Here is a 26,764-nt window from a genome sequence, read left to right as displayed (position 1 = left end):
CTTGGTCGGCTGCCCTGTAAAACTTGTCATTTCGAATTCCACAGGGGACAGATCATGAATTCCTTTCCCTAGCTTCTTGAGAGTCTTCAATGGCATAACATTAAAGACTGCTCCATTATCCACGAAAACCTTTGTGATTGGTTTCCCACAAATGTGAGCATTAACATACAGGGGTTTCAAATGGGAGTTCGCACCCTCTGGAATAGGAGGAAACACAATTGAAGGTGCTTCCGACTGAGGCTCAGAATCTGTAATCTTTGCCCACTCTGTTTCCTCTAATTCGCCATCTGCCAAGAATGCCCATAAAGGTTCGTCCATAATATCATCTACCAGACTCGCCCACGTCGGTTCATCACTCATCTGGTTAACCTCTGTCATTCGACAAGGGATTCGTGGTCCCAGACGAGATTTAACAGATCTTGAATTTTCCTCTGTAGGCACCACTTCTTCCTTCGTCTCATTTCGAGATTGAACCGTCAAAGATTCAATACGAAATTCTTCCAGAGATGGATTGATGTTGATCCGTTCACAATGTTGGCATCTAAAACCTTTAATTATTTCATCTGCCATTCCCTTACCTTTCCCCTGTCCCGACGAACTTCTTTTGGTATAGTCGGAAGCTCCTAATCCGTCCTTCGGTTGCTTTCCTGACCAGACCCGACTGGACCGACTTATTGGAGACTGAATGGCCGCTCCCTGCTCGTCGGTCGTTTGTTCTGTAAAGACTCTAATGGACTGATCTCCTGTCAAGTGGTCGGCCGCATTTTGTTCGTCGGTTCTTTGTTGCACTGTAGGAACTCGTTTCCCATACTTTGCAGCATACCTGCGTTTGGCATTGCGAATCTGTGTACGATTCATACCCGGGAAACGAGGATCTATATCAACGGGTAAAGGCTTTTTATTTCGAGCCCAATCGTTCCCGACTGAACCCGTTTTTCTGGTCGGGTGGTCTTTCACTAAAACCTTTTCCTTCACTTCCACGTTAAAAGAACCGTCTGGACGGTCCCATTTTTCAGCGACTGGCCTTTCAACAACCTTGAGTCGTTCTTCCGGTCGGCTGCTGTTTGGCTGATTCCCTTTCTTTTTTCCGGGACTAGTTTGCTCCCCTGTTTGTCCACTATTGACCGAACTTTTCCTTGTTTCCGAACTTGGTTGGATGTCAACCATTGCAGTTGTTAGTTTCGGAAATGGTTGCTGGTCTACACCTAAAGTGATGTATTTGAGCCGACCTGTCTTGATGGCTTTTTGAATTTCCTTCCTAAAATGAGTACACTGACTTGTAGTGTGTGTGAAAGAATTATGCCACTTACAATATGGTCTCCCTTTGATTTCTTCTTTAGTGGCAAGTCTTTGGCCCTTTGGAATACGAATCTGCCCATCAGTCAGTAGGATATCAAAGATTTCATCAGCTTTCGAACTATCAAAGGTCGGTTGCTCCTTTCCTTCAGATCCTGGTACTGGCTTCAATTTAGGACATACATACGGTTTTCCAGAAAGGATTTCGGCTGCCATCTCTTCTGACTGATTAAAATCAAAGTCGCATGTTTCTGTTCCCATACTCGCCATATGTTGGCCTCTATTACGCCTGTTATGCTGATCTTCCTCTCTGAACAAAGACTCTAGACGTCCTGCCTTGGATGCAAGATTTGCCAAATCCTCAACATCCAGGGCAGTGAGTGCCTTTCTTAAGCGATTATGCATATTCCGGACCACTAAATTGGTCATCTCTTTCTCACTGATTACCGTAGGACATCGTCCTTTCATCAATCGCACCCTTTCTATAAACTGTGAAGCAGTTTCTTCTGGATACTGTCTCAATTCAAGTAAATCAGTTAAAGAAACAACTGGTAAAGGATTAAAGAATCTAGCGTGAAATGCCATTTCCAATCCTTCCCATGTCTGAATTTGTCCAGGAGGTAGACTTACAAACCATGAAAACGCCGTTCTGGTAAGAGACAAACCAAACAGCTGTAACTTATAAAAAGGGTTATTGCCAACCTCTCCTAATTGTGCTGTGAACCGACCAACATGTTCTATGGTGGAAGATCCGTCCTCCCCTGAGAATGCATGAAAGTCGGGTGGTCGAAAATTCCTTGGGAGAGGGTGTTCATGAATGATCCTTTCTGGGAAAGGTCTTTGATATGCAGGGCGGTTAGCCATCTGAGGAGTTAATCCATACTGATCCCTTAATATATGTGCAATCTCATCAGGATCTACATGAAAGCGTTGATGATCCGGAACCTGGAACGGATCCTGCACAGGAATATGAATCGGATCATGTATATATCCTTCAGGCCTGTCCTCCCTTGTATTGTTCGGCTGCGAATTGGTAACCCTTGGTCCCAGTGGAACATTGTTGGGAAAAGTCAAAGGAGTTTTTCCCCGATCCATTCGGTTGGGATTTGTGGCACTTGGGAATGTACTATCCACGAATGATGGCCCTGCGAAATTTGCCTGTGGTCTGGACGGTGACACTCCTGGTGGCGTTTGAGTGGGTTGAAGACTAACCCTTGACAATGCTTGATCTATCATGTTCTGCAACTGACTCTGTTGCTCGCGCAACATGTTCGTTTGTTGCTCACGCAACATATTCTGCATAACCAAGGTATGCTGGTTGTTCATTTGTTGAACATAAGACCACCAATCAGTTGGTGGTTGTGGGATGTCCCCGGCATTTGGCACAATGGGTGGTGGAACGGATTCTCCCACCGGTGTCGAAGATGCTTGCGGTTGTGACCCTGCCATATGGACCCTTCCGATGATTCGGCCGGATCTAAGACGTATGAAATTATCGCCGGAATTGGAATGAGCAATTTTGTCTTGCTCCCACTGTGGTCGCCAATTTGTTGATGTAATTTTTCAACAAAAATAAAGTAAAATTCAAAGATATAGAAAATATCCTTAAACTTGATTAATTAGTGCCTGAGATTAGGAATCTCTAAACACTGTAACGTACAGAAAATAAACTGGAAAATAAAAGACTGAAATTTAAAGTGGTGATCCCCAAATCTGACTTTGCTTTGTTGAAGTTGATTGAAGATCCCTTGCCAAATGATGACCCAAATCCTTAAATATTCCCTGGGAAACCGTACTGAAAACCGTCACCCGAACGGTTACAACATCTCCTTCTCAACCGTCTTCCAACCTTTCTTATGCTGACACGTGTCCTCAGCAGACCAATAATTCCCTATATTTCACTCCTTGAGCCGACCACAGACCTTCCGCTCTTTTGGCCCGACTGCCAATCTACAATAGTATGGGTCCGACCGCCAATCCTCCCGACTTGCGAACCATCTGGCTTGAGGTCTTTCCGCCTTGAGGACTTCCCGACCTGAAAACCTTCCGACTTGAGGTCTTTCCGCCTTGAGGACTTCCCGACCTGAAAACCTTCCGACTTGAGGTCTTTCCGTCCTGAGGACCTCCCGACCTGAAAACCTTCCGACTTGAGGTCTTTCCGCCTTGAGGACTTCCCGACCTGAAAACCTTCCGACTTGAGGTCTTTCCGTCTTGAGGACCTCCCGACCTGAAAACCTTCCGACTTGAGGTCTTTCCGTCTTGAGGACTTCCCGACCTGAAAACCTTCCGACTTGAGGTCCTTCCGTCTTGAGGACCTACCGACCTGAGGTCCTTCCGTCCTAATGACTTTCCGTCTTGAAGACCTACCGACCTGAAGACCTTCCGACCTGAGGTCCTTCCGTCTTGAGGACCTACCGACCTGAGGTCCTTCCGTCCTAATGACTTTCCGTCTTAAGGACCTACTGACCTGAAGACCTTCCGACCTGAGGTCTTTCCGTCCTGAGGACCTACCGACCTGAAGTCCTTCCGTCCTGAGGACCTACCGACCTGAGAACCTTCCGTCCTGTATTTTCCTTAGAAATAAATAAATTTATTTTCCTTGATTTCCTCACGGTGTCCTTCAGCCAGCTCAATCAACCCTATTGCCAGGCCCATTCTTCTTTTTTACCTTGGGCTTTTAACCTAATTCTAAATTTCGTACGTAACAATTTGCTTTATTTAAATCTTCACTCACATGACCTGTGTCAGAACCTTCTAAATCTATATAGACACCCTGCCGGCGCCGGCGCCGGCAACGGCGACGGCGACGGTGCTGCTATCTTCTTGCATTTTTAATTATTATTATTATTATTATTATTTGTGCAAACATTGGTCAAAGAATTCAACAGCTTGATAAGTTTGACATTAAAAAATAAAAATACTCGTATCTTTCAATTAATAATATTACATGTGTTTGGTTTGCTTATACTTGTATTTTTCTTAAATAATAATTGAATATTTTGAAGGAGAAAGTAATACTATTATTGTTATTAGAAAAATTAAAAATAAATAGTTGAAAATTTAGGAAATAGTTGTAAAAAAAATTATATTATTTATTTTGCACAGTTATCATTAAAAATATATTCTTTCATTATGGTCCAAAGTATTTCTTTCGATTTTTGTTCTGTATCTAAAAATAATAATATTTTATTGGTTAGTAGAAATATATACGATGATTTTAATATATTTGTCTTTTTGTAATTTATCATTATTAATTGTATGATGATATATTTGTAATTTATATAAAAATTAAAAATATTAGTATCAGTGTGATTATTTTTACTATAATAAGAAATTGATATTTTTAAATGAAACGAACAAAAATGATACTTTCAGTTAGTTAGTACGAAGTGAGTATTATTTTTTTTTCATAAAATAGTAACATCATGTCGAACCAAATTACAATATATATATTTATCATAAAAATGTTTGATTTTAATTTGAAATCAAATAAACTACTTATTATTTAGTTTGTATTGTATTCAATAAAAATATAGTAGTTTTTATATAAAAATCAAATCAAGATATTTCTTTTTTAAAAAAAAAAAGGAAAAAAAAAACCCGAAATGTTTACAACATAATAATAATAATAATAATAATATATACTTCTTACATCGCTAAATTTATTCTTACTTTTCTTTTTTTGCGCCTTCGTTAAATTTATTCAATTATAATTTTAGCACGGTCAACAACATTTAACTATGGAGAGAAAATCCTACATTTATTTTTAATTAAGCCATTAATTAAACAAGGTTAATTAAGTCATATTAAACATTTTATGGTAATTAAGGGTGGTGATTGATTACCAGTACGTTGAATTTAAGGCTAAATTGCACAAAATTTACCTGTGGTTTCATAAAATTGTGTCAAATTTCCTATACTTCTAAAATTGCGTCAAATTTCCTCGTGATTTCATAAACTTCGCGTATAACCCCATCGACGGTCCTTATTTAACGATATTTGATTTAAATGAGCTCAAACTGCGAATAAATTTTAAAATCTCAATTTATAAATCCCTAAAATTATAAATATATTCATTTTTCTTATATTTAGACTCAAAAATAGTAAATATATTCAAAATTAGTAAATATATTTAATTTTACAGGTTTAGAAATTGAGATTCTAAAATTTATTCGCATTTTGTGCGTATTTAGATCAAATACTGTTAAATAAGGACCGTCGAGGGAGTTAGACACAGAGTTTATGAAACCATAAGGGAGTTTGACGCAATTTTAAAAGTACGGGGGATTTGGTGCAATTTCATGAAACCATATATGAATTTTGTATAATTCAATCTGAATTTAATATAGGATATTTTTCATTATTATTTTCTATTCAACACTTATTCATCATAATTATTACTATTTCTATTACATTATCCCTCTTCATTTTATTTAATTACTAACCAAATTTTTAAAAATACTATTAACTATTTTTTTTTAACATAAAATATTTATTTTTCTAATTTTTACGCCAATTCCAAATATACATATTTTTGCGAATGGAATGAGTAATAGTAATTAATAAGGGAGTAATAATTAATAAGGTGGTGTTACTAGTAATGCATGCACCACCAGCTAGCGTTGATGTATCTAGAATGTTCATCAGGTAATCATAAACCACCCCCCACCCACCCCCGAACTAGGGTTCGAACAAAGTGGGGTGGGTGGGTGGGTTGATGTCGGGTTTGGCACACAAATCTAGGCGGTTCGATTATGACTATGCCTAAGTAGTTTCATTTCATCTCTTGCTTCCTTCTATCAAATATTGGTTGTGGTTTTTATTTGGATTTTTAAATAGTAAAAATCTATATAAAAATAATTATTTGATATATAATATAAATAAATATTGATTTAATATTTTCCATATAAAATTATTTTTTTATGTTTAGAATTTTTAAAAGCTTTAAAATTTTATTTTTTTATTATCTAAATAGACTCTAGTATTGAGATTCAATTCAATAATTTAACATGCAAATTAGTATATACTGTATAATATTAGATATTTTTTTAAAAAAATAATTATAATTAACTTTTGAATATATTATTGATTTTTTTTTTAATTTTAATAGTTCAATCTAGATATTGATAGGCTCGGTTTACTTGATTATTTTTTAAAAAAAAAAATAAAATAAAACTCTTTTGCTACACAATTTTATTTTTGTAAAAATATATTATTATTATTATTATTCTGAAAAAATATTACATTTAACTTGCTATTTACTTTTTAAAATAAAATCACCAGGGTTTAGAGATTTATTTGTATTAATTTTTTTACTATTGTTCAATATTTTCATTTAAAAAATATATTAAATCAAACATCTATAACTTATTTTTCCTATTAAATTTAAAAATTAATTGTGTATTCAAAATACTCTATTAACACCTATTTATATATTACATCACACAACAATTTCAATGCAAAATTTTATTATTCGAAATTCAAACAATCAAACAAACACACCACTAATAAAACCCTTATGTTGTTTTGTAGTTTAGTTTTAATATTATTTTGAATAATAGTTTGGATATAATAATAATATGTATTTTTATATTAAATATATATGGCCTTTTTTTTCTTTAGTTTTGTATTTTAATTTTTATTTAATTAATAATTGTATAGTAAATAATAATAATAATTATAATAATAATTATAATAATAATAATGTAATATTTTGTGCTAAAAATAGTAAAAACATTTTTTATTGCCCTTTGTTATTATCAAGATATAATTCTATATTTTAGAAACTAAATAAAATACATATATATATTATATATTTTTTAAAAATATATATATAAAGTAGGTGTCCAGTGACAACATTAAGAGATTAGCCTGCAATATAATTCCAAGAAAACATATTTAATAAATCAAAAAACGACAAAGACAGGTATATTTATCCCCAAAAAAATAAGAAATAAAATAATAATAATAATAACACGAAGCGACAAGCAAAGGAAATTAATGTGTCCAGTTTAGAAATAATAGAAATAAATTTGGAATAAAATAAATTAATTTAATTTAATTTGTCCCGTTTCAGACAAATGTGATATATATAGAGATGGACGGACGACGATCGAGGATGTATTAATCCAACGGCCGAAATTCAAAAGCAGCTGCATGCATGCATGTTGTGGTTGATGAATGAATTTTGATGGTAAGGCCGTGTTTGGCTGCCTCCTTTTTACCAACACAACACCGTCCAATGCTCACACTTAAGAATGCATCGTCCACGTACTGAATCGAATCGGCGCAACGTGAATTAATTAATAAATCAATATTCAATTCACTCTACTTTGGATTTTTTTTTTTTTTAAGAAATTCAAAATAAATAAAGAGTGTACGATTCTGTTCTCTTTGAATTTGATTTGTCATATTTTCTTTATTATACAATTTCTTTTAAATAAAAATATTCTTCAATTTTCATAAAGAATATCACGTTCACCAATTATTTCATATCAATACAATAAAAATTGGAATACAAAAATTTATAGAGTTCTTACAAGATTTTTACTATTCAGATTTTTTTTTTTTAAATTTATAAAATATCAAATGAAACAATTGATTTTCATGTTTTATACTATTATACTAAAAAATAATTTTACATTCAAAATATTACATTATATCATATTAAACACCTATTCAAATTCAATTTTTTAATTATTTAAATACTCCAAACACAAAAATCAATTAGCCCTAATCTATCTTGAATTGAATCAATATATATATATATATATATGTTGTAGTCCTGTAAGGGATGACCCGATGGTGTAGGGGTTGGACTTGTGACCGTGAGGTCATGGGTCCACACATGGTTCGTCTAATGTGATTTTCCGGTCGGGCCTGATTTGCAGGATATTAGGTTCGGCCGGGGGTTTACTCAGTGTTTACTTTTGGGTAGCGGCGGCTGCGGGTTTCTTGTAGTCCCCACTTTATAACAAAATTACTTATATTTTTCCAAATTACTCCTAGTTAATTACTACTTTAACTTACTTTTTAAAATCCTTCAAAAAAAAATAAAAATAAGGGTGTTTTAGTCTTTTACATTCTACTTTATACATATTTTCAATTAAATATTATTATTCATTAATTCTTAGTGCCGACATCCAGTGAGACATATTTTTTGGGACGGATGAAGTAATATATATTGTATAAATTATTATTATTATTATTATTATTATTATGTGCTTGTGTTAAAAATCAATTATAACGTGTAATGTATAAATTATTACTACGTGCTTGTTAGCCCTAATCGGCACCCTAACCATCATCATATACAAAACATAAAATATTCGGAAAAAAAAGTTGGAATATATATATATATATATATATATAAAAACTTATATAGTGTTAAGTTTCTTATGAAGAAAGGGATGAATAAAGGGACATGTTCTCTGCAGCAAGAGGTTCGCTTAGATAAAAGAATCGATACAATCCACCTATAGATATATCATATATATATATATATATATAGAGAGAGAGAGAGAGAGAGAGAGAGAGAGAGAGAGAGAGAGAGATTTTATTGTTGTTTGTTTGTTTTTATTTTTTTTATTTTATGTTTTTTACAATTCATGGCAGCATTATCACCTTATCTTATCTCCCCCACCACCTATGGGTTTTTTTATTCTATCTTCACTGCAACACTCTCATTATTTAATCACCAAATATGTATATTTTATAATATATTAATATATATATATATATATTTGATTATAATTAATTAATTTATTTATTAAAGAAGAAGATGAAAGAGGTTGTCGCTTTTCCACAGCCAGCCTTTAATTTTTGTCATCGGAAAATGAATTGAAGGCACCAATTATATTAATATACGAATCACTATGAGGTCCGTCCAAAATATCAAAATTAAATTTTTATTTTTTTATTTTTTATATTATACTAAAAAAATTAATTTTACAATTCAAAATATTCAAAATACCTGTTTATATTTCATCATATACTTCATTCGTCTTATAATTAGATATTCATTTATTTTTTTGCATGTAGTTTTAATTTAGAAATATTAGTATTATATTGTGATGTATAAAGAATAAAATAGAAATGACTAAAATAACCTTATTAGTATATGTGATTAAAGGTAATGAGATTTGTGTAATATATTGTAAATTATAAAGGTATTTGTAATATTAGATAGATAGTACCGTTACTAAAAAAGAAAATTGATACTTTGTTATAGGACGTACTAAAATAAAAAAATTGATACTTTGTTATGGGACGGAGGGAGTATAACTATTCAAATTTAAAACTTTTACTATTGAAATCACAAAATACAAATCAAAATTTAAATCCCCAAACAAACACATATTTAATAATAATTATTCTCCTCATCCCATTTGTTTCACATAACTTGTCATTTTTTTTAGAAATATAATTATACGCTTTAATCACATCTTAAAATTTATACTTTATAATTTTTTTTATTTTAATTAAACTATTTAGTCATTTTAATCTTAATTTCTAAATGAGACAATTTAACTGGGACGAACGAAGTACTTAGATAGGTAGATAGATACATACATGTGTTCTGCTTGTGCTTTAATTTTTTTAAAAACAATATAGGTTATGTTTGTCTAGTATTTTACTTTAAAGTATTTTTTCATATTTGATATAAAGAATCGTATTGATAATATGAAAAGACGGTTAATCCGACCAAGTCAGCATGTGTCATATTAGTGACCAATATATATTTATACATATTTTAACATATATTATATTATAAGATAGTCTATGGTGAGTTATAATATACTCCCTCCGTCCCAGATACCATGTCCACGTTGCCGTTTCTGTCCGTCCCACGTACCATGTCACTTTCTTTTTTTGGAAAATGATTACACACTTTAATCTCATTTTAAATTTTTTAATTTTAATTAAACTAATTAGTTATCTTAATCTTAATTTATAATTATTTATATTATAGGATAAGTATTTTCATTAATACATTCTTAATTATCTACTAATTACACTCCTCCTAAAACACCGTGTCTACGGTGTAGCAGGCACAGTATCTGGGACGGAGGGAGTAGAATACTTTGTTTTATAAATATACTGAAATATATATAAATAAATGTTGGTCATCTCTATAGTATATATTGATTCAGTAAAATCAACACCGGAACAACAGCTGATCCATATAAAAATATTATCCCCATCGTCCAATTTATGCTCAATTCTTTTGTAAAATACAACATTTAATTTGACGACAAATTAAATAAAATTTTTTATTGAATATTGATTTATTTATAAATATATATATATATATATTTATTGAAAATCATATTAAGTAAACAATTTATTGGAAGCAAAAGCACAATTTTCTTGGAACCCATGAAAATGTGTGTGTGATAGAACTTACTCAATCGGGTGTGCTGTGAATTTAAATTTCTTGCTCGATAAATAAGGGAAACCTCCTGTACAGAGAAATTTTAATTAATTAATTTGACATGTAATAAATATTATATTTAATAAAAAAAATTATTTTAATATTTTAAATCAAAATCAATACTATTTATCATGTATAATTTTCAACTAAAATATACAATTTCATTTCACATAGTATTATATCAAAATATTATTTTTTTAAAAAAAAAAATTTCAATCAATATTTTATTTCAAATTAAGAAAAAACAAAAAAAACACTCATCTATTTTTTCAAGGTTGAATTTGAATTTAGCATATGAGAATAGCACAAAGTTGTGTTAAATTTAATTGATATAAATAAATGTTTGATATAAAATATTGAATGAAAATTCATTTTATAATAATGAAATAAAAAATAAATATTGAATTTAATTATTTTAAAAAATATTAACCCATCAAAACCTTAAAGAAACAGAGCCTAAATTACATTTAAAAATCCTAACCTTGGATATGTTTCATATCTCCGATTCTCAACCCTTATCATTTTAGTCTCGAAAGTGGAGTATGTCGTAAACTTGTCCTATAAGTGAAAAAATTTTGTTGTTTTAATCCTCCAGCGCCGGAGACGCCCGCGTAACTCGCCGGAGGCTACATGTCCACCGGGTGTCTCGCCAGGTCAGTGACACCTGACGGACACGTGGATTTTATTTTATTTTTAAATTTTTTTAATTTTTTTTTTCAAATTGTACCAAATAAAAAATTTTAGAAAAAACAAATAAAATTAAAAATAATTTTTTTAAAAAAATAAAAAATAAAATAAAATCCACGTGTCCGCCAGATGTGGCCTCCAGCGAGCCATGCGGGCGTCTTCAACGCCGGAAGACTAAAACAGCGAAAATTTTTCACTCATGAGACTAGTTTGCGACAAACTACACTTACGGAACTAAAATGACAGGGTCCACCTACGGGACTAAAAAACAGTTTACCCTAATAATAATAATAATAATAATAATAATAATAATACCAAATTTAATAGAATTATTGAAGTTCTCTTCACATGGGCCATGGAGTGATTAAATGGGCTAACCCATTATTAATTGAGCCGTAGCCATTTTCAATTTTTATTGGGCTATGGATTGTCTGATTTGAATTTGAATTTGAAATTAAATAAATGACCTTTTTTATATTTTTAGTAAATTTAGTTATTTTAAATATATTTAAAAAATTTAAATCAATTTAATTAAATTTTCTAAATTTAAAATTTTTTATTTTTTATAAAACTAATTTTAAATTAATTATAAATATATATATTTTTATATTATATAAAATTTTATTATTAATAAGTATAATTCATATTATATATATTGTATTAAAATATAATACTAAAAATTTAAACCCATTATAAATTTTTTTTAGTAATATATATTAATTAATATTTTTAAAACACAAACAACTCAGTATAAAAAATAATAAAATTATATCATAATTTAACTATAAAGTATGATTGTCATATAGAGATGGCAATGGACAATTTTCGTGGACGAGGTCCACCTTTTTAAGAGAAAATAGGCCCAATAATACTACATGTCCTATTTTTGTTTTATTTATTGGATATATTTTTATAAATTTGCTTTTGATAGATAAAAATTTAAAAATTATGTTTAAATTTAAAAAATATATAGATATTCCAAATTAAAAATAATAATAAACTAAATTAATTTAAATAATAAATAGTATATTTTTATTAATTGTATATATCTTTCTAAATTTATACAAAATAAAATTACACAATTTGTTTTAGCTTGGATAAATCCAAAACCTAAAATCTGAAATTTAATTTTAGAAAATCTGCAAACTTGGAATAAAAGCTACACTTAAAAATAAAAAATAAAAAATAAAAATTCATTATTATTATTATTATTATTATTTTCTTTACAATATACTCTCATTAGCTGTAAAAATAAATTTTTGTTCTTTCAACAAAAATTTTCAACAAATTTCACCAAAAAAAACTTAATATTTCCTCCGTCCCAAAACTATGATCTTAATATTAGATAATTCTATGGTGATATAAATATTTACGAAAATAAGACTATTGTTTTGGGACAAATAAAAATGATAAACAAGATTATTTTATTATACACCCTCTTTATTTTTATATTACCTCTACAATTCTTCGTTCGCTCACATAAAATATATCGAAACACCCATGTATTTCATTGAACAAAACTTCATATTCAAATTCAGATGCAAGCTTCCTCCTCTAAACCTACTTTTTCAGTACAGAATAACTACCAGTGTCGGATGAACTCATGACCATAACTAACAATGTAAAGTTTTACACTTAAATTTTCGACTCTAGGCCAACCATGTGTAACTTAATTTGCCAGCCTAATTTACAGACTATTACTATTAAGTTCGACCGAGTTCCAAAAAAAAATAAAATAATAATAATAATAAAAAGACACTCACACAACAAGATCAAGATGAGCAAAATAAGAGGAAATGGAGGCTTTCTTATCAATGAAACTATGAAAGAACATATACATAAAATGCATATATACCCACATTTATATACATAAATATATATATATACATCTGTATGTATATCCCAAGTTCAGAGAAGCCTGAAGATTAAAAAGGAAAACAATACAAAAAGAAAGCTTCAAATTCACACACTCAGCTTACCTAAATCTAAAGATCCTAAAGTCATACTCTCAAAAAAAAAAAAAAAAGGCGACGACGACAGCAACTCTACAAAATAGCTTAATCATCTACCGCGCCGCAAAAGATATTCGACATTTGCGCGCTAGATACAACAACAAAACTCCATGCCATTCACATAACAGATCAATCAAAAACGAGATCACAAAACACAAATGCATCAAATCCCGAATTGTTAAAATTTTCTCACACATTTATAGCTAAAGATGCCAAGAAACTACACAAGTTCACGATCATCTTTATAGTATAGCACAGGGAGTACGATTTTTCGGATCATCCGATCACATAAAAACCTCCATGCCTATATACTTCGACAGCCCGCAAACGGGACAAAGACTCAACCTACTTTCGCAAACTTTGCAAAGGCACAAATGCTTGCAGGGTAATAAAAGCATGCAGACTTTACTCGATCGACATACCTTGCAGGACATCGCCTCCTTCGTATCCTTACGGGGAAGAACGGCGGCGGGGCGGCCGTTGAAGCAGGAGGCGGTATCGTCGACCTCGCTGTCTCCGCACCCTTCTTTGCCGTCTCTGCTCTGCGCATAAACCTGCTGCAGATTGTGCCTCAGTGCGTTCGCCATGTTCTCGCCGTGTTTCGCACGGCTTTCCCAGTTAGCGGCTTCCACAATTAGACGTTCGACCTGCACCTCGAGCTGTTTGTTCTTCTTGTTGATGTCATCCACCTCTGCTTCTTTCTCCTGAAGCTTCTGCAGGACCTTCCCTTCGACGTACGAGAATGTGTGGAGTTGGGTTTCTTGCAACTTCTTCAGAATGGCTTCGCGCAGTTGATCACCCTATCATCGATTAAACAAGATGAATTATTTTTAATGAAATGCACATTCTCGAATGAAATTAATATTGACAAACTTCAAGAATCGCAATTGAGATAATGTTGAAGGTAGTCAAAAACAATGCAAGAGCTCAATCAAGCACAATTTAAGCGTAAATACATGCACATATATACACAATTATGACATACTTTCGAAAACAAATACAATAAAATGTATCAAAGGGCACAAATACGCGTATTTCGAAACATATAATTCCTAATCATCAATGTCTAAAATAGGAAGCGGCGACAAGGAAAGAAGATATGAACAAATTACGTAGATGAAACAAAAAGACTGCCGTATTCCATTTCAAACGAATCCCAATAAATAAGTTTAATAAATATGGATAAAAACTGCAGACAATGGCGCACGAAGGCTGTGCCTTGCCCAATGGAGCCGCCATTTATAATATTCCCCAATCCAACTATCAAAGTTATTTACATCAATGTCAGAGGAACACGTGTAAACGTCGAAGATTTGGCCAAGATCAAAATCATTGAAGCACCCGAGCAGCCAATCAAACTATAACAAGAATCATTCGATTCTACAGTTTCCATTTTCAGCTTATTAAACTTGCAGATGAAAATTTGAATTCAAAGCATCACCATATGAATCTAAGAACACAGCCTTCAAATAATCATGTTTCTTTCGAGTTTTTATCGAGTTTTTTACCATTCGAACTTCATGTTCCTCGAAGAATTTCTCACAAAAAAAATCACATCAAACTCTATTCAAATCCAAAATCACCTCGAATCCCAATCTAGACTAAAAAGAAACCTCCAAGCCCTAAGATATCCACCATTTCTGCCATTAACAAAGCTCGAAAAGGCCATCTAAATAATTGCCACAGAACTCATACTCAATAATCTTCCATCGATCACAAAAATTTAAACAAATACTCGCAGCAATTTTCAGTAATTTAGACAAATTCAAGGCAAGGAAAGCACAATTGCAATCAAGAGTCAACAAATCCTGACCTGAACTTTCAAAAATCTGTCAATTTCAGCATCCTGTCGTTGTAACTCTAAATCAAGAGCATCGCCTATAACCCCAAGCAAGGAAGAATTACCCGAGTAACTGAATGGCGGATTCTCCAACGAAAGCCCTAAACCAGTAGACACTACTGATCGAGCCTGCAACAAATCCAGGGACGTTCTTTGAGAGTTAGTGTTGCTATTATCAATTCCAAACTTATTCTCCAGAAACGGCTGCTCTATCGGTCGCTTTTCCTTCGAATCGAGTTCGGAATTCCACTGTACGTCCAGCCTGTTGCTTTCTTCGTTAACCGCCCCGGGCGCCAAACCTGCAACTTGAACTGAAACACAGAAAACAAATTACTAAAAATGACTAACTCCAAGAACAAAAAAATTGAAAACAAACGTGGAAATTACAAGGAGAGATGTAACCACGATGTTGATCGAGAAGATTGGGGGTGTTCAAGTAGGGCACTGGCTGCGAAATTTGACCATCCATGTTGTTGTCGTACAAATCCCTAAAACAAAAAAGAGTTAGAGATAGAAATCGAAGCCAATTTCGAGTGGAATCTCAATGGTAACACCAAAAATCCGAAATGAAGATTGTATATGTTTATATCGAATTAATCGTCTTCTCCATGTGTTTGAGCGAGAAAACTGTATGAGTTTGAGTGGGAATACCTGAGAGATGACTGGCGAGGCTGTGAGAGCGGCGGCTGCTGGAGAAATTGGCGATAGTGATTTTCCTGAGGAAAAGAAGCCATGGCCGATGGGAGTAGGGAGAAGAAATGAATGGGAACACTTTTGAAGACAGTAATCGCTGGGGAAAAAGATTCCTCGCGTATTTGCTAAATAGTCCTTTTAGTTTTTGAAAATTCGTGAAGTTTCCAATGCTCTCTGCTCTTTAATTTTATTTTTTTTTTATAGTTATTTATTGATTTTATGTTTGTTTAGTGAAATATTGTGAAAAGATATTTTTTTTATGTGAAAGATGTAAAATTGTATAAATAATATAAAAGAAATAGTATATAATATATTAATTTATCTTAAAAATATATTTTTAATTTTTTTTGGATGACGGAGGAATCTGTCGCCGCTATCCGAAAATGCTGGATAAACTCTAGCCGAACCTAATACCCTGCAAACCAGACCGATATATTTTTTGAAAATAGTGAAAGAGCATGCCAATGTTTACACAATAATTTTTTGTAGTGTTTTTTCTTAAGACCATCTCTAACCGAGTAAGTTTTTCTCTATTTTGCAGGGTAGAAAAAAACTGCTCCAACCGACCTTGCAATTTTGCAGAATTCACCCGCTGCTTCAGCTGAATACTGAATACTGTAGCACCCGGCACCCGCTGATTCCAACGGGTGCATTTTATTTTTTTAATACAATTATCTATTTATTTATAAAGTTATCTATTTATTTATATAGTTATCATACCTTTTTTTTAATATTATCCATTTATTTATGTAGTTATCTAATCTTTTCTATATTTATTTAATTTTAAATTTTTTAAATATCATCATCAAAATAAAAAATTGCATTAATTTTTTTATTTTGGTTATATTTTTATATTTTATTTTTTTATTTTGTTTTAAGCTTTTATTTTATTTTATTTATTTTTGTTACTTTTAATTTTATTATTTTTTATTATAATTTTGTAATTAATATTTATAGTAAATTATTTATATATTTAATATTTATTAAAATTTATAATTAATTGATTATGGTAAAATAATTATAAATTATTTATATTAAAAATTATGTAAAATAAAATATAAAGAAAATATTTTTTAACCTACAAAAATGGAGAGTATAGTTGGAGAAAAGACTGAAATGGTTTACTGTAGCATACCCTGCACAAAAATGGAGAAATGCATTGTAGATATGCAAAAATGAAATTATGGATTGAAAATGGTCCAATGAGATAGAAATCATAATATTTTTAATTTTTTAATTAAATTCTGAATAGTAAATTTTTGATTTAAAATATTTATTTAATATAATATAAATAAATATTTATCTTATTTTTGAATAAAAATTTAAGTTTTAATACTTTAAAAAAGAAGAAATAGAAATTCGATTTAATATTTTAGAAAAAAATATCATTCATTTGAGAATTTTGATTTTGAATTTCGATTCGAGAATAAAATTTTAAAATATTCTTTTGATATAATATAAATATAAATTTATATGATATTTTTAATATAAAATTATTTTTTTAAGTATAATATAAAAACCAATACTCCCTCCTCTGGTCAAACGTCCAATTTGGTTAGTAATATTATATTTCAGTTATGTAGATTAGTAAGTTATTAATAATATATTATAATATTTAAAATATTTTTATCATTATATTTCAATAAAATTAAAAGTAATAATAATAATAATAATATTTTGATAGTAGAATATGACTATTTTTAATAAAATTGAAAAAAAAAAAAAGAAACTTTTGATTGAACAATATATAACTTTTTTAAAAATTAAAAAATTTATAATTTAAAGTTTCAAAAAAATAAAAGAATTATTTAAATTTTTTATTAGATGTTTAAAAAGATGATATGCGGATATAATTTAAAATTTTGAATGAAAATAATAAGCCATATTATAGAAAATACTGAAAAAAAAATAAAAAATAAAAAATACCAAACAAACATAACAAATTCGTACAACAATTAATAATACAAATCGACATTAGCACAACATACTTAAAAAATATTAGTATATAAATCTGTACAATTATTATGTACCAAAATGAACAACACGTGAATAAACTTTTACTCAGCAGAAACGAACTCAATCAATCAAATAATATACTTAAAAACAAAATATGCAAAAACCATTAACAACAACAACAACATCAAAACTTCATCCCATAGTTACCCGTAAGTGCAAGAATTCTTCAAAGACACGGCCGTGTTGAGTTTCTTTGGATCGAACACCACCGAACACTCGATGCTCTTGTGGAATTTCGTCTTCACCAATTTCCCCAACACATAAGCCCGCGATCTCACCGTGAACTCCAATTTCAACGGCACCGGCGACGCAACCATCCCGGTCGACGTGCTCAAACTCGGCCCGCTACCGTACATCGGGATCTTGTCGCTCATCACCGACACCGCTACCGTCCTCTGGCTCTTCCTCGATTGGTGAAATTTCTTCATCTGCCACAACATCGCAAAAAGACTCGATAATTTAGACATAAGTTTATCATTCTCTCCGTCCCAACTCAAAATACCATTTTTATTATTTTTCTCTATCCTACACCAAAATACACTTTTCGTCCCAAAATAATATGGACATTTGAGATGGGCACGGGAATTAAGGAATAATAGTATTATATTGATAATGGGTGTAAAATTATTTCTAAAAGATCAAAATGTAATTATTGTGAAAAGGTGAGGATAGTTTTGTAAAAAAGTGAAAAACTAGTTACCAAATATGAAAATGAGACTATTGTTTTTGAACGGACGAAAATGGCAAAATGAAACTATTGTTTTGGGATGAACGGAGTATCTATTTCCTATTTTAGTAAAAGTAATCATACACTAATATCAAAATACTATTGACTTTTACATAATTACAAAAATACCAATACACATACAATTCTTTTATACATAAGTTAATGGGTAAAAATGTCAAAACTGTTTAGACACTTCTACTGATCAATAAAATACTATTATTTCTGAATCTACTACAAAACCTAGATAACCTATTTGAAGGAATAATAAACTAAGGATCTATTTAGTTATTACATACTCCCTCTTGCACACCAAATCTATATCTTATTTCTTTTCTTGTTTAACCATACAAAATGTGCATTTTCCAATTTATAGCAAACTACTTTTACACACTCTTTAATTTATACCGTCGATATTACAATTATTTACAAATATGTCACAGCTACTTACATATATAATTCATCAAAAAATTCTCCCACCTTATTAACTCGCTTATATAATTTACAAAATGCCCCCACTTATTAACTAACATAATTCTGTATTCATTAAAATCCGTATCCAACTCAAATGAGCATATATTTTATGGACATAGGGAGTAGCACTTTAAAGTTTTGCCCTACGCCTATTCTCCATAACTCCAAAAATCTCAATATAAACAACCTTTATGCTTTTACAAACTTCAGATCTAAAACTCTGATACCATATTAGATGAAGCTTTATGCTTTTAAGAACTCGAGATCTAGGGTGAGTTTGGCAATTAGCTGATAGCTGATTCAATTAGCTGGTTTGACTAGCTGATTCAATTAGCGGTTTGTATTATAGTGTTTGATAAAACAACTGTTTGACATTAGCCTGATATGTTATTTTTTAAAATATTTAAATTTTATTTATTTTGGTTTAAAATTTATAAGAATTTTTGTTATTAATTATTAAAATTATGTAAAATATAAAATAATAAATCTTTCGTATATATATTTTTATTATGTTAATTATTATTTTAATATATATAAATAAATTAATAACCTTTGTTTTTCTGTTTTTTCTATTTGATTTAGTTTTAAATTATATATTTTACAAATAAAATAATTTATATCTAATAATTGATAATAGTAATTATTTTAAATTTACAAAAAAATAAAAATATAATTTAATAAATTAAATATATTAAAAATAATTAATAAATACTGCTATAAAAATATACTTATATGTAAAAAATAAATAATTAAGTTTTAAGGGTAAATAAGGAATAACAAAAATTAAAATAAAAAGCTCTTTCATAACGATCAAACAGCTAAAAGCTACGAAACTTGCACGAGAGACGGTAAGACTCGAACTTAAGACCTAAGGTACTAATACCATGTTAAATGATATAAATGACCGACTCACCAAAAAGCTTAAGCTATTAGGGATAGACATCATTTATTTATTTATCTACAAACGTGAGTACACCAACACTAGCTCAATTTGGGATAGTGGGACTTACATTTCCGGATCCAACGGCGAGCTGCGAATAGGAGAGCGATAGAGGAGTCGATGTAACATGAACACCGAAGAAAGTAGCCGTGTTGCGGAAAGTGAACTTCACCGTGGAATTGACAGAGATCATATCTGTCGACACGCCCGTGTCGTCTGTACCAGCTTGAATCACAAACCTCTCAAAAGTGATGCTCTGCATAATAGCAGATCCAACAAATCATTTAGCTACAAATCAATTCACAATTCACAAAACGTAACCAAATCAACAATTCATTATCAGATCAATCAGATCAGATCAGATCACCACATTGTGCAATAACATAATCAAAAACATGAATAATTCAATTGAACAGAGAATTGAGTTAATTAAGAGCTTGAAAACTCACTCTCATGGTGATCTTAGGTTTCTGAGGCTTGCTCGCTCCCCACAGAATCAACGCGAAGAACGAGAACAGAACGAAGAAACTGACGACGAAAATCAGAAGATAGCATCTACGAGGCAAGCCTTTCCTCGATTCCTCGCCGTCGATTAGTCCTTCCTCCTCAATCACATCGTACGGTTTCCAATTCTTCTGCCCTCGGCTCTTCCCGCCGGCGCCGCCGCCGGCTTCGTTGGGGGAAATCTTCCTGGATCCAGGCTTCAGCGAGCCGGAGAAGCGGCTGGTGGAGGACTCTCTCGAGTGGCGGCCGACGGAGGAGTGAGAGTGCGGCGGAGATCCCATGGGGCTGCCGATAACTGGAGTGGAGTGGAATGAAGTCGCCGTCTTCTCCCCATCGTGTGAGTCTCGCGAAGGACTCTGGACGTAGTAGACCGGCCGGCGAGTGTTGTCCGGCGACGACGGCGCTAGACTGGTGGCATCGGAGTCCGTCTTGGTGTGCATTTTTCCGATCGGATCGGATCGGCCGGAAAATTGAAATTCAATTTAGGGAAGAAACCCTAACGTGGAAAAGTGAAGGTGGGTATTTGAAGAAATTGAAGATACAATTAATTATCAGCTGGAATTTGGAATTTTTTTTAATTAATTATTTGAAGAAAATTGGAAGTGTGTAGTTAGACCGGAAGTGATGAACTTAAACATGCCTTCTCATCTTTTATGGAAATAAAGTTTATAATTTTTTATTATTATTATATATATTTTTTTTTTAATGACTCGTCAAGGAGCAGCTACTCAAAAGTGCGCACTAATTAAATACTGTTGGAACCTAATATCCGACAAATTATGCCCAACGGGAAAATCACATAAGACGAATTATATGTAACAGGTGACTTGAGGCCTTGAGGGTTTAAACGATTTTGTCTATTTGTGAATTAACAATGGAATGTACTTGTATAAGATATAGATAGGTATTCAGTAAGTTATTAATAATATTTTTTCTGTTTATTTAATAATAAAATTATATTTATTTTTTGCCTTATTGTATTTCAAAAAACAAATATAAATTTTTCAAAGTGGATGGAGAAAATATTATTTTATTATTTTTTATATAAATAGTATTATTGATAATTTTTTTATTTTCAACTTTATATCTTAATAAAATATATACAGTAACTATTACTCTTTCGTCCAACTAGAAAGTATACATATTTTTATTTTGGGACGTCCAATTACAAAGTAAGCATTTGATTAAATATCTTACTTTTTTTCACAAATACTCTTACTTTACATCACATCATTACTTTTACACCAAAAAACAAAGGCAAAAATATCATTATACTACTTTTAACTATCCACTATAATTAAAATATTATTATTTTTTAAACATCGCGCCAAAAGTAATTATATATTTTATGAGTGGACGGAGGGAGTATTTCGTATATAATAATAATACAAATAAATTAGAAATTTTTAAAAATAAATAAAAATATTTTTTCATTTGCAGAGAAACATATAAAAATAAAGAAGGTTTAAGTAATAAAATATTAAAAATTTAATTAAACTAATTTATATTTATTAAAATATATTTAAAATTAATAAATTTATAAAAAAAAAATTATGTTTTATGAGACGATAAAAAGAATTATATGTGAGAAGTATTATATGGTGACGGTGGAAATATGAAGAGAGACGCGGTCACAGGTGCGATACAGTTGGCAATACTGCTTTGCAGTTGTCCGAAAATTTTATTTTATTTTATATATTATTATGATTAATTATTGGTGGTTTCTTTTCTTGCAAATTGTACCATCATTTATTTTAATATATGTATAATTAAGACATAAATATCATTCCATTTCCATGTCATTTTTTCTTGTACTTCCAAATAATTTTGTAATTTTCAAAGTGTTTTTTCCTATTTGGAAAAACCCTATAAAAAAAATAATTTATATTTAACATAAAAAAAAATAAAAAATTATTGCTTGAATAAAAAATACATTAAAAATGAAAGTGTAGTCTAATTGCAAACTCTGTAGCTTCTGAACTATAAAAAGCATTTTTTTTTTTTTAGGATCTTAAAGAAAAGTATGGCAAGCAAACAAATCTTTCATTTATCAATGTAACTGTAACGAGATCTAAAGCAAGAAAATGATTTATTTTGGTCACATATTGAGGGATGAATTATTGACGGAAGATCATTTTTTTTTTGGTTAGAAATTTTGTTAAAAGTTGAATATAGACGAAAAATAAAAATAACAGTTGACTCACCGCCGGAGTCGAAAACAACATGACTTACCATCTGAGTCGAAAACGACATGACTTTCCACATTAACCGAAAACGACATGACTCTCCACCGAAACCAAAAACGAATTACTCTCTATCAGAGCCGAAAACAATATGACTCTCCATCGAAGCCGAAAACGACAGAACTCTAAATGGAATCAGAGTCAAACGCAGACAGACTGCACACAAGACAGATTGCATGCAGAAAACAACAACAGACAGACAACGAAGAGATGATAGATATCACATATATTTCAGATCGTACACAGACAACAGACATATGTCAGATAATATACGGATTTGAAAAAAGACAGACTTACAAAGACATAATCTCAAAATTACAAGACTTTTGGATACAATCCAAATTGAATGTACCCGGAGAAATGTGGGTTGATAGATTGTGTCTAAAATATCTCAACATGTATGATGTAAGAATCCTTTAAATTCGATAGAGCAAATCCCATTAGGCAAAACTAACAAAATAATTAATAATAATAAAATTGAAATGGTATCGCATAAATCAAATATCTAAACATTCACATTCAAATTCAAATTGTGTCGCAGAAATCAAAGTTTGACTTTTCCAGCCACAGTCAGTGTTGGGACATTGAACAAAATTAAAATTGAAATCAGATCGGTAAACATAGTTGGAATAAAAAGGAGGATTCTAAACAAAATTAGGACACAATTGATTTTGTTATAAATTTTGGTCTATGATTTTTTGTTATTAAGATCAAAATGAATCCACACACTATATATTAATTCTGTGGCTCAATTGAACCTTGGTCTGACCTTTTCATCAGACCCGCATTCTGCCTAGCCGATCCGTTTTTGACCGTGGCCCGCGCTCCTAATGAGACTTCATTCTGATCGTCCATTTCAGGGTTTAAATTAGGTCAACTCATTTCATATATATATATATATATCATGGGAGAGAGCTGTGGAGATTTGACATGAAACCGTTCCCCGTTTTGACGTCTCGAGCAGCTAAGGGCGTGTTTGTCGTCGTCGGCTTACGATTGTGGTCTGTGATGTTATTTTTGTCCGCTCATGCTCCGTAAGCCTCTGTTCTTTTGTTTGTAGGTTGTTTTGGGTTTGGTGAAGGGTTCTTGAGTGCGGTTCATTTGAATTTGCTGCGTTTTGATATTTGTGTGCTGATTTTAAGATTATTGGGTGATTTGAGGGCTGAGTCTACTTCCACATCTTAATTTAAACTTTTGTTTGTATTTTCGTTGATTTTTCTTTCAATAAATCAAGTTTATTTCGCATTTATTTTATTACAGATTTAATCGTTTACTAAAAATAAAAACAAATATAATTATATAATAATAATAATAATAATAATAAATTTGATAATAACATAAATTTGAAATGCAAAGGAGCATGCATGATCGACCACATGATCGACCACTCATAGAGCACATGAGATTTTATATATATATATATATATATATATTTGTGTGAATGATATCTAATGGTTTAAGGTGGTTCGGTGAAATTTGGGTTTGAATTTGGTTTCTATTTGAATTTTGGGATGAGTTTGAATTTTGTTGTCTATTTTGTGTTTTAAGTTTGGTTAGAGTTTGGGGAGTTTTTGATGTATATTGATTTGATGGATAATGAATAAAATAATATAAATGTGTATTAAATTTAATTGATAAAATTTATATTGTATGATTTGATTATAAATTTATATTATATCCAACATATATATATTTAAATTTTTATTTATTTATATTATAGAAAAATTTATTCTCTACAAAATTACATATATATTGTATATATTTTTTTCCTATAATTATAATAAATATTAAATTATATTTTATTTTATTTTATTATTTAAAATAAAAAAATAAAAAAAAAACCTGCAGGTTGCCGGCTGAAAGGTGGACAAACCCAAATTTAGGATCGAAGAAACACACTCTAAAATATTATAAAATTGATAATGAAACCAAAAGTATTCTTATGTATTTTTGGAAGAATATGTCTTTTTATTTTAGACATGAGGAATCTAATTACTGATATAAAAATAATACTCTCTCCTAGATAATAGTTTAATTAAAATTTAAAATTTAAAATTTAAAATATAGTTAAAGTGTATAATCAAATTTCAAAAAAGAAAAAGACAGATTATATGAGACGGACGAAAATATAAAATATGAACAAAGTGTGATAGAGAAAATATTTTTTTATCAAATTAATTACCTTTTGTGAGTGAATTAGTATATTATATATATATATTTGTATTAATATGTATATATTATATTATTTTTTATAATTTATTCAAAATCGTATCATTCAAAAATAATTACGTGAACAAACCCTATATGTCAACGGGACCTAACTGCTATGATATTTTTCATTTAAAAATTTATCATGGAACCATATAAAAGATTTGTTGATATGTATTTTGAATATGACACTTTGTAGGAAATGATTATACAAAAATATATTTTTCGTCCGCTTCTAAAAATTATATTTACTTTTTACGTAAATCATTGTATTTAACATTAAAAAAAATATTTATATTTGTATATATATATTTTTTACAAATATCATTCTATTAGTATATTATAAGACAGTAATAAAAATATTTTTTTGTCTTTTTTTTATTTGTACTATATTTTGATACCCCATAATAATTAATATTCAAATATTAATCGACACAAAAGTGACGTAACAAAAATAATAAAAGCAAAATATTTTGTGTGGGACATTGATATTCACTCTTTGTGGTTACTTGCTGATTTTTTTAAAATTTTGGTTGACTTGAATTTCGATATTTAACAATTTATCCATTTTTTCATTTTAATCTGTTTCATAATAAAGTATTCATTTTTTTATAATAATTGTACTATCTATCTAATATTACAAATATCATTCCAATTTACAATATATTACACAAATGTACCTTTATATCATACAATACTAATATGGTTAATTTAGACTTTTTACATTTATTTATACTTTATCGTACAAAAAGCAAATGAATATATAGATATGAGACGGAGAGAGTAGTATAAATGTAATGTAATAGTAAAATTTTATATAAAAAATATTACTCCTTCCGTCCCACATAATTTGTCCCTATTTTCTATTTTCGTCCGTCCCACATAATTTGTCTTTTCTTTTTTTAGAAAATTAATTATACACTTTAATCATATTTTAAAATTTAAAATTTAAATTTTTTTTAATCTTAATTAAATTATTTAGTTATCTTAATCTTAATCTATAATTATTTTTACTAAATAATAATTATTTTTATTAATATATTTCTTAATTACTTACTAATTATATTTTACCTAAATTCTCGTGTCTACGATCATACATCTATATTACATGGGACTGAGGAAGTATATATTTTTTTAAAATTATAAAAATTAAATAATAAAAAAAAATAAAATTGACAAAGTAAACTATGTCACTAGTGACGTTATAGGACTTAACTAATTCAGAACAATACTTATATATTTATTCAGTCCGGTCTATTTATGCTACAATATTAAGACAGATAGATTACAAAATAATACTTCCTCCGTTTCACGTACCATATTTACGTTGTCGTTTCTGTCTGTCCTATATACCATGTCACATTCCTTTTTTGAAAAATGATACACTTTATTCTCATTTTAAACTTTTTAATTTTTTTTTTTTAATTTTAATTAAACTAATTAGTTATCTTAATCTTAATTTATAATTATTTATATTATTGGATAATTATTTTCACTAATATATTTTTAATTATCTACTAATTACATCTCTCTTAAAATTCCGTGTCTACAGTGTAGCGGTATGTGGGGCGGAGATAGCAATATTTTAATTTAAAAGTAGAATAAATAGAAAATTAAATAGGACATCATAGAAAAATTATTGAAGAGGTGCTGATAAAGTAGTTGAATAAATGGAAAAGAAAATAATAATAAAT

General features: G+C 30.1%; 2 protein-coding genes across 4 annotated transcripts; both read right to left on the bottom strand.

Moving 5' to 3' along the window:
- Positions 1-13,523: 13,523 nt before the first annotated feature.
- On the bottom strand, positions 13,524-16,069 carry LOC127264533 (BOI-related E3 ubiquitin-protein ligase 1-like). Of its 3 annotated transcripts, none has more exons than XM_051294105.1 (4): positions 15,920-16,069; positions 15,656-15,756; positions 15,242-15,579; positions 13,524-14,228 (listed from the first exon to the last, which is right to left on the bottom strand). In XM_051294105.1, exons 1-4 carry the CDS (start codon positions 16,000-16,002, stop codon positions 13,713-13,715), a joined length of 1,038 nt encoding a protein of 345 aa, XP_051150062.1. In that variant the 5' UTR covers positions 16,003-16,069; the 3' UTR covers positions 13,524-13,712. The 3 variants fall into 3 exon arrangements, with proteins under 3 accessions (XP_051150062.1, XP_051150063.1, XP_051150064.1); XM_051294106.1 differs by having other exon boundaries at positions 15,671-15,756; XM_051294107.1 differs by having other exon boundaries at positions 15,674-15,756.
- A 1,837-nt stretch (positions 16,070-17,906) lies between these two features.
- On the bottom strand, positions 17,907-21,176 carry LOC127264520 (uncharacterized). The gene is made up of 3 exons (XM_051294090.1): positions 20,565-21,176; positions 20,186-20,371; positions 17,907-18,405 (listed from the first exon to the last, which is right to left on the bottom strand). The coding sequence occupies exons 1-3, from the start codon at positions 21,057-21,059 to the stop codon at positions 18,121-18,123; spliced, it is 966 nt and encodes a 321-aa protein (XP_051150047.1). The 5' UTR covers positions 21,060-21,176; the 3' UTR covers positions 17,907-18,120.
- Positions 21,177-26,764: the final 5,588 nt, after the last annotated feature.

Source organism: Andrographis paniculata, unplaced genomic scaffold, assembly GCF_009805555.1.
Source record: "Andrographis paniculata isolate CXL003 unplaced genomic scaffold, ASM980555v1 Contig70END, whole genome shotgun sequence".
Lineage (NCBI taxonomy): Eukaryota > Viridiplantae > Streptophyta > Magnoliopsida > Lamiales > Acanthaceae > Andrographis > Andrographis paniculata.
This window is presented reverse-complemented; position numbering and strand designations above follow the sequence as displayed.